General features: G+C 35.4%; 1 protein-coding gene across 1 annotated transcript; it reads right to left on the reverse strand.

Annotated features, from left to right (window-relative positions):
* Positions 1-4,587: 4,587 nt before the first annotated feature.
* LOC308266871 (trypsin-like) lies at positions 4,588-6,370 on the reverse strand (the record flags this gene model as incomplete). The annotated part of the gene is made up of 3 exons (XM_080701259.1): positions 4,588-4,737; positions 5,493-5,626; positions 6,154-6,370. The coding sequence occupies 3 exons, from the start codon at positions 6,368-6,370 to the stop codon at positions 4,588-4,590; spliced, it is 501 nt and encodes a 166-aa protein (XP_080557385.1).
* Positions 6,371-16,174: the final 9,804 nt, after the last annotated feature.

The raw sequence follows: 16,174 nt of genomic DNA on the forward strand, positions 1-16,174 counted from the left end.
GGGTTCTGAAAACTGTGGCTTTAATGTTCACAATTCCTTCTAGAAGTACATAGTAGTTTTTAAAATATATTTTATTAGTGCATTGTTTTTATTGTATCATTGTATCATAATGGGGTAGAAAATTTGTGTAGACATAAATGCACACATCACCCAGCCAACCCTCACCCAGTCCCCACCCCCACACCCTTCCCATCCCTCCCTCCCATGCTTGGTTTAGTGGTTGACTTCTATATGAATAAGTACATTATGTGCATTTAAGAGTTTCCCTCTCTCCCCTCCCATACCCACAGTTAGGGTGCCTTATTTTCTACTCTGTAGGACGTCCTTTTTCACCTGAAGTTCCTCCTATGACGCCTTTCACCCTAGCTTACACATATTAGGGAAAGGATCCTATTCCTTATTTTTATGTGACTGACTAATCTCATTTAGCATAATGTCCTCAAGATCCATCCATTTCCCTGAAAATACCGCAATTGTATAAAATTCCATTGTGTACATATTGTGCATCTGTGAACATAGATACACATGCATTAGATTGGTAGTTTGGTTTCTTTTCTTTTGGGCAGATACCCAGAAGTGGTATTGCTGGATCAAATGGTAGATTTGTTCCAATTCTTCTGAGGATTCTCTATACTGTTTTCCAAAGTGGTTGCACTAATTTGCAATCCTACCAACAATGTTTTAGATTTCCCACTTCTCTGCATCCTTGCCAAAATTTGTTATTGTTTGTGTTTTGAATGATTGACATTCTAGATGGATTTAGGTGAAATCTTAGGGTAGTTTTGATCTGCATCTCTCTGATTCCCAATGATGTTGAGCATGTTTTTATGCATTTATTGGCCATTTGAATTTCTTCTTTCATGAAGTGTCTATTTTTTGATTGGATGATTTGTGTTTTTAGTGTTGAGTTTCTTGAGTTCTCTATATTTTCTAGATATTAGTCCTCTATCAGAGGTGTAGGTGGCAAAAATCTTCCCCCATTCTGTTGGCTCTCGGTTGAGGTTCTTGACAGTTTCCTTTGCTAAACAGAAGCTCTTCAGTTTCATGCAATCCCATGTATTGATTCACCTTTTGATTTGTTGTGCCTTTGGGGTATTGTTGAGAAAGTTTTTATCTATGCCTATGTATTGCAGTTTTAGACCTATGCTTTCTTCAAGGAGCCTCAATTTACAAGTCTTTGATCCATCTTGAATTGACTCTTGTGCAGGATGAGAAAGTGGGATTAATTTCAAATTTCCTCATATGGTTAACCAGTTTGCCAACACCATTTGTTGAAGAGGCTATCTTTTTTCCTGAGATTTCACCTCACCCTAACTAGAATGGCAACCATTCAAAACACAAAGAACAAAAAATGTTCATGAGGATGTGGAAAAGTTGGAACTCTAAAACATTTTTGGTGAAATTGCAAATTAGTACAACCACTTTGGAAAAACAAACTACCAAACTAATGCATGTGTATCTATATTCATAGTTGCACAATTCACCATAGCCTAACTATGGAACCAGCCAAAATGTCCATCAAAAGATAAATGGATTAGAAAACTGTGGAATATGTACAAAATTGAATTTTACTCAGCCATTAAAAAAAAACCCATAATTGCAGCTTTATAGAAAAATGAATGGATCTTGAGGACATTATGCTAAGCAAGATTAGTCATTCACAGAAAGTAAAGAAGCAGATGCTTTCCCTAATATGTGAAAGCTAAGGTGAAAGGGGTCATAGGAGCAACTACAGACAAAAAAAAGTTCCTACAGAGGAGAAAATAAGGCAACCTAACTATGGGGATGGGCGGAGGGGAGAAGGAACCCTCTAAAGCAGACAATATACTAATTCAGATTATATTCAACCAATAAGCCAGGCTTGAGAGTGAGGGATGGGGAGGAATTTGGGTGGGCACTGGCTGGGAGATGGCAGGATAATGTGTACATTATGTCTACACAAGTTTTTTGCTTCATCATGATGTCTAAATAAAATACACAAAGAAAAGATGAAAATTTTTCCTTAAATTATTATTATTATAACAAATATTTCTACATTGTGTAGTAATAAATGCAAAATTTATAAATAAAAATGAATTATATAAATTTCTAGGAGAAAAGAGAAATTTTTAATGAATTTAAATGTTTTTAGATAAAAAAGATATTGAACACATATTGAGGCATATTGTTTGTTCATACAAGTAAACATTGAAAAATGACTGGTGGAACTAAAAAATTATTCTCATGTGATCTTATAAAAAGAAAAGTATGTATTTACTTAATCAGTTAAGATTCTATAAAGAGATATTGGTGGAGGACATGGAAGAAGCCTGAGGAATGAAAGGTTCCGAAAGAGTTAAGGCAGTTTGGTGAAAGGTCAAGCTTTCCGAGACTCTGGGTGACTTCTTGTCTTTCCGGAATTTCTTACACCCAACCCACAGGTGAGAGCAGGAATTGGCTGTAATCATGCTCTTAATAATCTTTAACCAGGCCTCTTTGTTTCTTCTTGTTTTTTAATTTTCCCTCCATGATTGTATTCTGCAAGCTTATGACGTATGTTCTATATCAATCATTCTGCATTGTGTTTGAGATTGTACTTTGGTGTTTTTGTTTCTTTTGAAGTTGTGGTTTTGGTGCAGGGGAAAAAAGTATAGAAGCTTAGTTCTAGAGAATAAAGTTGTCAGTTGTCCAAGAGACAGTTGTCCGTGTCTTCATTTCAGGTCTCTCCCTCCCAAGTCCTGGGGAAGAATCCCCATATTACTTCATTTGATATTGATATAAATAGTTGTAATTATAAAGTTGCAAATTCAGGGAAGCCTTTCCAGGTTTCCAAGGGAGACATAAATTTATCTGTTACTGTAATTAGACACAACAAATAAAGTACTTGTTCCTATGTAAAAGCTCCTAATCTCAGATTTTTACCTCTTTGATTTTCTCAAGGGCAGCAAATGGCCATGCCTCCCAGGATCATACAGAAGAAGGAATTAGACGTTTGTTTATATTCAGTATACTTTAGTATAATCCCTGATTTTTCAGAATGTGTCTCATTTTACACTGCAGCTTTGATACACTCTTGACATTGTTCTCTGTTCTTTAGAAGCAGTATTGGGTTGACAGTCACCGTCACTTAATCCAGATACCATTTGCACAAATATTTTCCCTGCTCAGCATGAGGTTCTATTTCTTTGTTTTATATGTACCAGTTAGGAAGTATTAGTAGTAAGGCAGGGTTTGTACTGTTTGTGTCACAGTGTATTCTTATCACATACAGATTCAGGAATATCACAGATGAGTAAGTGGTTGCACATGAACAAAATTCTTATACTTTCTTTGTTGAAGTATATGCTATGGTTGTTAAGCTTACACTAGAAATTAGTTAGGATGTTTTAATTTTTCAGGGTTAAGTATATAATGCAAACATGAATATCCATGGCTATTGTAGTAGAAATATTTTGCACTTTTTGACATCTACTTCGTCTTCTCTTGGAAACAATCCTATCTTAATTCAGTGAAGAAATATAAAAAGTAGGAGCTAGGTGTGGTGCTGCAAGCCATTATTTTCAGTAATTGGGAGATGGAGACAGGAGGATTTCAGGTTCACAGCCAGTCTTGGAATGTTTATGAGACCCCCTGCAACTTAGTGAGAGATTAAAACTAAATAAAAATATAAAATAGGGCTAGAGGTGTAGCTCAGAATTTGAATGCTCCTGGCTTCAATCGGCAATACAATACAAGAAAATAAAGAAAAACTAGAAATAGTTGGCCCTGCAAATTTGTAGATTCCACATCCTGAGTTTCTGGATGAAGTATCACCCAGGAAATCTGTTGATAGGAGAAAATAACTGCCACTAAAATAGGTAAATAAGAGTAAGACATAAATCAATGTATATAATTTCTAGGTATGTTTCATCATGCTCTGTTTTTTCCTTTTCTGCATTCTTTTTTGTTTTTTGTAGGGTGGATGTATCCTAGGACAGATAGAAGTTTACTTGAATGCTCTATATTTGTCCTTTTTCTTCTTCCACCATCCTGCTTCATGTTTCCATGACCTAAATACTGTAGCTGTGGGTACTACCTGAGAACCACATGAACCCAGTTTATGCCTCTGAATCTCCTAAAAGATGAAATAAATAAATTTTTCTTCCTTTAACTAGTGTATGTCATGTGTTTTGGACAACGTTGTGAAAATGCTGAAAAATAATGAACAAGTGTGTATTGTTGCCAAATCTCACTACAAAACGAATCTCATATGTGAATCTATTACCTAGTAATAATTTCCAAAAATTTTGGTGACACCTGTGAATTTATATACCTTTATATTCTCAATCTCACAGGTACAGGATGCCAATGGCTAGGTGATCATTAAGTTTACATTGTTTAGGTTAAAAGAGTAAATGACCTTTTATATTACTCTATAAAATATTTTAGCACCCTGTTCACCTCCTAACTTAGCAATAAGTTTAGGAAAGAGTTCTCCAGTTTTAAGGAATGACCACAGTTTTCTAGAAATACTGCAGAATAAAGTGTTTTTATTTATATGCTGGTTTCATACTTAGAGTGGAGAGTGAAGTTGACTAACAAGTTCAAGATTGTGAAAAACTAAAGATTTTAATTCCTAGATATGTTATTCCTTATCCAGTTCACATACTTGCAGACCTCTGTATAGACACGAACATTGTTTCTCAGATCAGACTCTCTGTTCCAGGAGGCAATGCCCTGGAGCTCCCCATTGCACACTGCAGGTGAACCAGCTTCAACCTGAGGAAGAAGCAAAAGAGTCCAGTTTATGTTCATATTGGAAAATAGGAGCTAAGTCCTTTCCCAAGATTCAGAAACCACATCAGAATCTCATGATTGTCCATGAAAGGCCTCCCCTTTTCCTGAACATATGCCCTCAATCTTTTTTCTATATAATTACTTTTTTCTTTGTCAGTTGTACTGGGGATTAAACTCAGAGGCATTTTATCTCTGAGCTATGCCTCCAACCATAATTTTATTCCTTATATTGAAACAAGGTCTCACAAAGTTGTGAAGGGCCTCCCTTACATAGTTAAAGCTTGCCATGAACCAGTGATCCTCCTGTCTAAGGCTCAAAAGTACTGAGGTTACAAGTGTGTGTCACCATGCCAGGCTTATTACTACTTTTTTCCATTTTTGCTTATAGTTTCTTTTCTTTCATTATTCGCCCCTATTTCCCAATCAAAAGCAAGGCTAGGACATATTTAATTCTACCCCACTAGTCATACTTCTTCCATTAGAATTTCTTTGCAGTATATACCTCCTCAGAAGGCTAATAGGGTGTACTGCATACAAACATGGTTCTCTCCATGTTTCTTTCTGACACAAATTATCAGTATCACTAAGTGAAAACTTCCAATAAGTTACAGCTATTGCTCACATCTCAGAAACAGGGACACAGATATTTTAACAGTCCTACTTATTTCAGAAAAGGAGAAATAAGATGGAGGAGAGTAAATCTGAGCTTCGTGCAGATGCAATACAAATAAACTCACCCGGGAACATTGATTTCCATCCCTTATTGATTTCAGGCATACCATATTGGGAGTGATTCGATAGGGGTACAAATTGCGGCATGAAGAATTAGAGAGGATAGAAGTATCCTGACATTGGAGAAGAGAGGGTTTGCCTGTTGAGTCCAAGAGTAAAATGCAAGGTTACCTACAGAGATCCTTAAATTTTTTCCCAGTTTTTCTCTTGTTTTTCCCAACTGTCCCACTATATTTAATCATTTTCCAATGAATTTTAATGTGGGTGAGGATTTTTTACAGAAGGCTTAACAAGAAATTCTAGCCGACAACATAGAAGTGGTGGTGGTTCTCAAGTGGAGAGATTTTTGTAAAGCCTTTATATACATGGAGGAGTGCAGAATCTTATAGATGCAGTTCTATTTACCCTTCTTGTTTCTAGATCTCTGCACATTACTTATCACATTTCTGATAAACACCTTGTCATTTAATAATAAGTCCACATTTTTATTTTTATATTCATCTGGAAATACTATTCCAGAAGTTAATTTGTATATTCCTAGATGCAAATATCAAAACTGCCCTCTGCAAGCACTGCCTTGAGTGAAAATTTAGGCTGGTAGGCCTTTGCCATCCTTTCACCCCTTGTGTTCTCAGACTTGGTTCCAGTGTTCCAGGGAGCACTTACTTCCATTGCTCCCAGTGTTGTTGACCCAGCCAGATACCAGGCACTGAGTCCCAGCAGGTGGACAGGTTGTTGGCAGAGAGATGGTAGACACTTGAGAGTTGATGGTGGCCGGTTTGTTTAGTTTAATCAGCATGATGTCATTATCATAATTGTTATCATTGTAGCCTGGGTGGATGAGGACTCTACGTGCACGAATGACTTGCTCATGTCCCACCATAGCATCAATGTTGTATATACCCAGGTGAACCCTGATTCCCTTTGGGTGAAAAGATAAATGTTTCCTTAATATCCAACTTTAAAATTTTCTTTATTCTTTAACCACACCCCCACATGACGAACAAAATCCTCATTCTCTTCAAATATTTAGTTGCCCAGGTAATTGTGCCTGATGGACTACCAAAAGCCTGATGCACTATCAAAACCATTCAGGGGAATGTTAAAGAGTATCTTAGGCAAGTGCCATTTTCATTAGAAACTGACTATTTATCACCTTGTTAGAAGAGTAAGATATAAGAATAAAACCCCACAGGACTCCACTAAAAGTGTAGACGATAAAATACGAATGGTCACCTTGGCCATTTTTCCTCTGTTTGCTACTATTGAGTAGCTAGTATTAAAGGCATAGCAGAGTATCAAGCAGTATGCATGGGTCATGTTTTTTTTTTGATATGTTATTATAGGAGACATTTTCTTACTCTCTTATGCTACCTTTTCTAATTAAGTTATAATCATTAGGATTAGGTACTTATTCATTTTCTTTAGCTAGTTCTGGAGATCCTTTATCAACCATGGTTTTCTCTCCATTACTATAGTACTTTCATTTGAAAATAAATCATGCAAATTATAATATTCTTCGGTTATATATAATTTTCTGTGAATAATGGTATTTATTTCTTTTTTCTGACTGAGTAAAATTTCATTTGAACATATTCCATAGTTGTGTAATTCAATCACATTTTGATGTACTTCTTAACTGGTTCCTTAGTTTGACAATTGTGAATTGTGGGGTATAAGTGACAGTGGTTAGCCACAAAAAGTTAAAAAAAAATTGGATGCTTTTCCTAATATGCAGAAGCAAGCAAGAAAAGGAAGTTATATCTGGAAGTCTATACAAGAAAGGAGAAACTGTAGACGAGCAAATAAGGCATCCTAACTGAGGGAGATGTGAGGAGGGAAGAGAGAAATTTCCTAATGTACATGATGTCCATTCACAAATATATTGAAGTCAATCACTAAGCCAAACATGAGAAGGAGGGAAGGGGGGGAGAATGGGGGTTGGAATTGGGTAAAGGCTAAATGAATGGTGTTTGCATGTATGCCTCTACCATTAAGATATATGACTATAATGCCTCAATAAAAAATATTAAATAAGAAAAGAAAGCATGGAAATCTAAGAGGTCATGCTTCATGTAAAAGTCCCCAAATACATCACAATATTATTGAAGTAACAATCAGAATCTTAGTATATTGATGTTTTATCCCTTTTAATAACTCAAATTTACTCTACATGTGTTTTGGTGGGGCTTGAGGTTAAAATGATACCTGAACATTGGAATGTGAATAGTGGTCACTTACCTATGTAAACACTGAGCTGCAGTCAGGCCCACTCTTTTGTGATGAGTGCACCATTGCAAAATGGATAACCAATGTTCAGCGACACTAGGTAAGGAATAGCATCCTTTGGAGAGGTGTAGCCCCCAATGGCATTGTCATCAACATTATCAGTGAAGAAAGCCACTAGCAGAAGATGAAAGCTCTGTTAGACATCCACCTTATGAATACTTTTTAACCATGATGATGTTTAAAACTTACTATAAAAATTAGAATATTTTCTTGTCTCCCATAACAAATAAATAGTATTTAAACTGAAATCATTCAAATTATTAAAATTTTATATCCTATTTCTATCACGATTAACAATAATAAAACTTTTAGATTTGTGTTTTAAACATGATAAATATGTTGTGTGCTTACATTCTATATAACACACACACACACACACACACACACACACACACACACACATACATACACACCACAAACACATAACCAAAAAGTTTACATCCAGTTCTGTTTATAAAATAAATGCTTGATTGCTACAGAGAATATATAGCAGTGCATTTAGGTAGAAAGTTTGCAGTTATCTTTCTGGCATATTTGTGGTTGTAGGTATATTGTTATTGGTGCAGTCTCCATCAAGTATTAGAATGAAAGATTTTACGCTGGGTGTGGTGGTGCACGCTTGTAATACCAGTGCGTGGGAGGCAGAGACAGGAGTATTGTATAGGTTTGAAGCCAGCCACGCTGGCTTAAGAGACCCTGTTTCCAAAAGTAAAAAATAGGTCTGGGACTGTAGCCCAGAGGTAAAAGGGCTTCCATGAACCAAGTACCACCACCAAAAAAAAAAAAAAAAAAGAAAGAAAAAAGAAAGATTTTTAGGACTTATGTAATATTTTTCTGGCAGGGAAGGAAAGAGAAATATTGTACTTTCATTCTCTCAAGTTTTCTCTATAGTTCAAGGGTAAACGTTTTAGGAAATCACTTAAAATATTTTTTCTTCCTTCAACATTTCCTCTTGTCCCTATTTTTCTTCCAGTATTTACTTATGTATTCCATATTTTGGAGTGTCCTGTGCTTTGTCAGAATTTCCTGAAACTCTAAAAACTAATTCTTTTCATTATCTATATTTTCATTTTTTGAAAATAAGTTTAGAAAAACAGGATCTAGGCATATAGACAGGAATTGAATTTTTTGTCTTTAATTTAGGAAAAGGTAACAGTAAGTATTAGTAGTATAAATAGCAATAGATTCAAAATAGAAATATATTTCTTTTGTCTAGTTTTTGCAAATTGAATGACATACATATAGCAGAGATGTTTTATTAGCAAGTTGCCATTAAACATCCCTAAGGTTGATGACATTGAGAAAGAACATATTTGACCTTTATTCCTCTTGAGTAAAAAAAAAAAAAAAAAAAAAGAAAAAAAAAAAAAAAGGCTGACTTGACTTTGAAATTCTCATTCAGTTCCAGGAGCACAAATATGTTTCATATATTATCTGTAAATTTTTGGGGTCTCAAGACAAGCACTTATTTCATGCCTACTCTCCTTTTTTCCTCCTTCATTAAATTTAGTTCATAGTTCAAAACATAAGGTGTTTAAGTCCTCTACTTTGAACTTTCTCACTGTGCTATTGCTAAGGCCAGGGGCTTTTTAATAATTTCTAAAGCTATGTAATTATGTTTTAGAATTTTAATTTTCTTAAGAAATATCATAAATTAATAATTTGTTGTTTGTACAAACTTACATGGACACAAACCTGCTGAATTTTTAATAAGAAACTCACCAGAAGCTCCGAGGAAAGCAAGGAAGGGGAAGAGAAAGTTCATCATGGTTGCTCACTTGTTCATGACTGGGAATGAACACCTTTTTATCCATGTATATTTATTACTCCAGGTTAAAAATTGACACTCATGGCCACAGGTGCCAGAAAAGTTATTTCTTTGTGAATTTGTGGAGAGCATTACTGCCAAAAACAATCAACATTTGCCTTCTAAAAGTTGAAGGGTCTTGGAAAGCTATAACACCACTTTTTAACTCACTAAAAACAGCCTGTTCCTCTAAGGTAAACATTAACTGGTTTTCTAACTCACACAAACTCCTAGACATCTCACATAATAACCATTGTCCCAAGGACCTTCTGTAGATTCTTCCTCAGTAGTTTTCCTCTTAACCATTACCTCATAGGCATTCTACATCTACACAGCAGTGTCCAAATGTAAGCTTCCTGCTTAGAGGGACAACAATATATGAAAAAACAGACAATATGACCTCACTTCTTAGTGTAATCCCCTAGCCTGCCCCTTTGAATCTTCAAGGAAATTCTACCACCAAGCTAATCTCCTAGCCATATTTTTTACTCTTTGGTTTGAAATAGGGTCTCACTGAGTTTTAAAGGGCCTCACTAAGTAGCTGAGACTGTCAGAGAACTGCAATTCTCCTGTCCCAATGTCCCAAATGCTGGGTGGGATTGCAAGTGTGCACCACCATGCCCAGGTTTTTGTTATTATTTTACTCACAGGTTTGTTGGTCATTTCCAACAAGGGATGCCTAAACAATGCCGCATGAGCATGATGAAAAAAGAAACCAAAGACTTTTCTGAATTTGTTTATTAGTTCTATAAGCCTTTTGGTTGGGTTTGTTGAGCCTACGAAGTATAGTATCATGTCATTTAAATACAGAGAGTATGAGTTCTTCTTTTCCTATTTGTACTCCTTTCTTTTTCTTTTCTTGCCTTATTGCTCTGGCTAGATTCTCAAGTTCTATATTGAAGAGAAGAGGTGATAATAGACATTTTTGCTTTATTCCTTTTCTTACAGGGAATTCTCAAAGATTTTCTCCATTTAATATAATGTTGGCTATGGGCCTATTGTAGATTGCCTTTAGAATAGGGAGGTATGTTCCTGCTATTCTGATTATGCACTGCTTTTATCCTAAATGAATGCTAAATTTTATCAAATGCTTTTTCAGCATCTATTGAAATGATCATATGAATTTTTTCTTTGGCTCTGATTATATGATGAATTACACATTGATTTTCATATACGGAACCAACCTTGCATCCCTGGGAAGAACCCTACCTGCTCATGGTATATGATTTCTTGATGTGGTTTTGAATATGTGTTGATAGTATTTTTTTGTTGTTGTTTACCAGTTTTGCATCCAAGTTCATCAAAGATATATGTCTGTAGTTTTCCTTTCTAGAACCATCTTTATTTGGTTTTGGTATTAATGTGATGTTGCATTCATAGAAGGTATTTGGGAGAGTCATATTTTTCATGAACTAGAAAAAGTAGATGGAGGAGTATTGGGGTTAGCTCTTCTATAAAGGTTTTATAAAATTCACCTCGGAAACAATCTGGTCCTGGGTTTTCTTTGATGGTAAGGTTTTTATTGTTGTTTCACTCTCTTTGATTGGTATTGTTTTTTTAATTTTTCTATGTTGTCTAGACTCAATTCAAGCAGATTGTATTTATCTAGAAAGTGTTTAATTTTTTAAGATACTCCATTTTGTTAAGTATAGTTTTTTCTTTTCTTCTTTTTTGGTGGTACTGGTTCCTGGAAGCCCTTTCACCTTTGGACTAAACTTACAAAACTATTTTATAATTTTTTTTTTTATTTTGGACACAGGGTCTCTTAAGTCAGTGTGGCTGACTTCAAACATGCATGCTCCTCCTGTCTCTGCCTCACAAGTGTGGGGATTACAAGTATGCACCACCATGCCTGGCAAGTAAATTTTTTTTTTTTTTTGGTGGTAATGGGGTTCCTGGAAGCCCTTCTAACTCTGGGCTACACTCCCAGACCTATTTTTACATTTTTATTTGGAAACAGGGTCTCCTAAACCAGCACGCGTGGCTGGCTTCAAACCTGCGCGATCCTCCTGTCTCTGCCTCCCAAGCGTGGGGATTACAAGCATGTGCCACCACGCCCTAATTTTTGAAGGCAGTTTCTGATAGTCTTCTGGATTCCTAACTGTCAGTAGTAATATCTTCTTTTTCATTTCTTATCTTAGTAATTTGGGTTGATTATCCCTTTTTTTTTGTTAGGTGAGATAGAGATTTCTCTATCTTGTTAATATTTTTTTTGAGAAACCAGCATTTAGAAAGTCTCTCGATATAAAATCAATCTTATAAAATCAGAAGCTTTTCTGTACACTAACCATAAAGCAACTAAAAAAGAAATTCTGAAAACACTTTCACTCATGAAGCCCATAGTACAATGAAGTTTCAAGTCTGGGATTTCCATGCTTTCCTAGAAACCAGTTATTTGAAAATTATTTTCATTTTTCCATTTATACCATAAGCCTTACACATAATATTAATGATTCTAAAATGGTCTGTATTCCTCAGCCTTATCTTTTAGTCTTAAGCTCCAATATATCATAAATAATGCTAATGACACTTAGATATTAAATATTACTCAAGAATATTTGTTCTCTTGATTTACTCACTCCAGAGTCACACAGATAAACACTACTACTCTATGGATATTAACAAAACAATTGCAATGATAGATCCCTATAAATCTCACACATCTCTAGAAAATGAAGGATTACACAGTTTCAAAGAAAAATTAGCAATTCATCATCTTAATACTCTCTCTGCTCATATTGTTAACCAATTCATGACGAATGTCATTCAAATTATGATCCATCAGACACATAGATTCAATATGATAGCAACTGGGGTGGATGTCTTAGAGGCAAAATATGTCTAGATAAAGAACAACAGGCTCTCATTAAAAGACACAGCCTACATGGTGACACTAGTCATAACCATATCTGTGCTACACACAATGAAAGAAATGCTACTCTACACATCTGGGATAACATGAAGGGATCATTACAAATGGCCTCTATGGAACATACTTTAAATAGAAACCCACTTCATCAACAAATCTTATGTACCATATTTGCTAACCAAAAATCAGATCAAGATACTGCATTGTATCAAGAACTAACTAATAATCTAAAATGGCTTAATCCTAACTTATGGGCACATCCTACTAGGGGGTCTTAGATTGCTTTTGCTCTACTAATAATATTTATTTTATATAAACAAATGCCTCTCCCAGACCATCAAACATCATCAGCACCAATACAAGGTTTGCTTTATAAGGAAGCTTTTTAAATAAAAAGAATGGAGGAAACATGAAAAATGTGACTGCCAGCTGCAGGTCAACAATTGCTTTGAAAGATCCTAAGGTTCTGAAACTTCAAAGCCCTTTAAAATGTGAATACTTTTCCAAAGGCCAGTGTAAGACAGGAAGTCACTAATATCAGAGCAGAAATAAAAAAAGTAGAAAGTAAACATACAAACAATCAACAAAACCAAAAATGTTTTTCTTAAAAAATAAATGAGATAGATATAACCAAAAGAAAGAATCAACCCAAATTACTAAAATAAGAGAATAAAATGTGACATTACTGTGGGCAGCTTGGAGATACAGAGGATTATCAGAAACTACTTTGACAAACTATTCTTGGCAACCATAGAAAATTTCAAATGATCACACTATTAAAGTCAGTGGAAGCAGTATGTTCCTCCAACGTAAAGGTTCATTTGTTTTTATTGCTGTCACAAACACATAAATATGTTACCCGTTAACCATTTCTCATGGTCCTTCTGTACAACCTCAGCAGTTTACTTGTTAACTTTATTTTATTAACTTTCTGAAAATATTATGCTGTGTCTGATGTCATCTTCTTAATTGGAGTGACAATAAGGTCTGTGAAAAGCCAGGGGGATTGAAAGCCACAGACACACCTGGTAAGAACGGGTTTTCAAAATAAAAGTATATATTTGAGCAAATTGCAGGACAGACCTTCAGGTTTCTACAATCCTGAACAAAATTCCTAGGTCATGCTTGGTTCAGGTTTGAACATTTTCTCAAAAAATATTGAACCCTGAGCCCTTAATGTTTAATTAACATTGTGCTACAGCATCTCATGCAAGCCTTGAGCAAAAGCTTGGCCAGGGGACTTGCAAAAGCTCAAGTCCCCCATGAGTATAAGCATCTTCTTCTTTAAAAATATTTTAAGATTATTTAGATTATCATGTGTAATTGGTATTTTATGAATAAGCATTATAACTAATGGGCAGCCGCATATGAGATACTGAGTCAGCAAAGATCTTTTTTTTCCCAAGGATAAAGTTTGGGCCAAAGATAATGTTCAAGCTGACCTTACTTTGGGCCAAGATATAAGATTAAGTTCAAGCTGACCTTATGATATGAGGCAAAGCATACTTTCTATGATTTATTAAATGTCTGGCATGCTGTCCTGAAGTCTATTAAAGACTTTTTCTGACCTTGAAGTTTTCTGCTTGCATGACTGTGGTTTTGTCTATCCTGCCAAGAAAGAAAGTATAAAGATTGTAACAAATCCTGAATAAAGTTGGAGAAGCTTGCATCTGGTATCCTGTGTCAGAGTCTTCTCTCACTCTACCTCGACTCTTCTCTCACCAACACATGAACCCTTACTCCTGCTAGGTCTGGACCCCAGGAACGTTTATTTCCTTTATCTTATGGTAGTTTTATTTTATATACCCAAGTTTTGTTTTAATTATTATAAGAAATTTTTTTCTTATGACAAAAAGAATTTTGTTTTTATTTGAGATTACAATCAATAAAAAGATAAAGTAAAAGAGTAATAAAAGCCTGCATTTATTTTATGTCTCACATATAATGTTCCTAATTTATCTCAATTTTCATATTTTATGGTTTCTGTCACTCATTGACTAAAATATTAAATGGAAAAATTTAGTAATAATTTATTCCTATTATAAAAAAATTGGTAATTTTATACATTTATTTATTATTTGATATATTTAAACTCACACAATTTCCACTCTGACTAGTTTATTATCCTCAACTGTAGGTATTAGAAAAACACTGCACATGGGATTCTGCACCAGGAATCCCCTGGAGTCTTATAATGTGGCCGTTTGGAATGGGTGGGGGGGCACTTTTTTCAAACACTACCAATATACATGTTTAGAAAGCTTAACAACAACCATAGAAGTTCTCTTTATCATTCCCACTTCACCGATGTTAAAACTAAGGCAAAACAAGTCCCTGGGCTTTTCACAATCACAAAGAAAGCTCCTGGTGAAATCAAGATTCCAACACGAGAAATTGTACTTCAGACTCTGTCTACCTAACAAAGTAATGCAGATCATTGCTGTTTCATAAAACAACTGAAGTTTATGGAGTGTTTTTTATATCTCATTCACTACTGAAGGGGTGTCTATTCATATACTCTTAGAGTCCTTGCAGCCCCTAAAGGAGAAATCCCAGAACTATACTCTCAGGGACTTGCACAGCTTTGATAATCTCCCTGGTTCTGAAATTTTGCAGTCCAACCCAGGAAAGGAGTAACAGTGGCAGATATACCACACCCTAGTCACACTCCCCTTGGGAAAACACCCAGCATGGAAACCCCATGTTCTCACAAAGCCTCGATTAACTTCCAGGGTCTGAGACTTTGTGATACAACTCAGTAAAGAGTGGTGGTGACTGAGATTACCACAGACTCGAGATCCAGAGCACCCTAAGTGAAGTCGTAGTGACCCAGGGAAGAACACAGAGAAGGCACAAACTTCTGAAATCATGGGAAAGAGAAATAACAATGGAGCAATGAATGCCCACAATCCCACAATATCAGAAACTGATAGCACAGAAATTCCGAGATCTCCAGAAGATCAAATCAGAAGTATAACTGTAGAAATAATACAGGACCTTCAAAAAAATTTAGAGAGAGTTCAAAAGAAATAAAGGATGCAATCATTGAAGTAAAGTCCTCAATTCAAAGTATAAAAAAATCAATTAGACCACATGGAGAATAGAATCTCGCTCCTAGAAGATGATCACTCCAAAAATGAACGCATAGTTTATAATTTAGAAAAAGATCCAACAGCAGGAATTTGACATTGAAGAAATATGGGCCCATTTCAAGAGAGGTAACCAAAGAATAATTGTAAGAGAGGAGGAAAAAGAATGTAAAACCAAACGGATCAATAATCTCTTCAAGGAAGTAATAGCAGAAAAATTTCCAAACATAGAGCAATGCGAGATCAATACACAGGTCCAGGAAAATTATAGAACTCCCCTTAGACAGGATCAGAAAAAAGGTTCCTCACACCACATAATTGTCAAAATGATCAATGTGGAAGCCAAGGAGAGAATCTTAAAGGCAACAAAAACAAAAGGTCCATTGACATTCAGAGGCAAACAAATTAGAATCACTCCAGACTTCCCAGAACAAATCAAGAAAGACAGAAGGGCAGGAGTAACATATTCCAAACTCTGAAAGAAAACGATTTTCAGCCAAAAATTTTCTACCCAGCTACTTAATGAGGCTTTCAGCAACTTAGTGGAACCCTGTTTCCAAATAAAAAAATATAAAATACGTCTGGGAGTATAGCTTGGAGATAGAAAAGCCCCTGGGTTCCACTCCCAGTACT

The sequence above is a fragment of the Muscardinus avellanarius genome, assembly GCF_963383645.1.
Source record: "Muscardinus avellanarius genome assembly, chromosome: 9".
Taxonomy (NCBI): Eukaryota; Metazoa; Chordata; class Mammalia; order Rodentia; family Gliridae; genus Muscardinus; species Muscardinus avellanarius.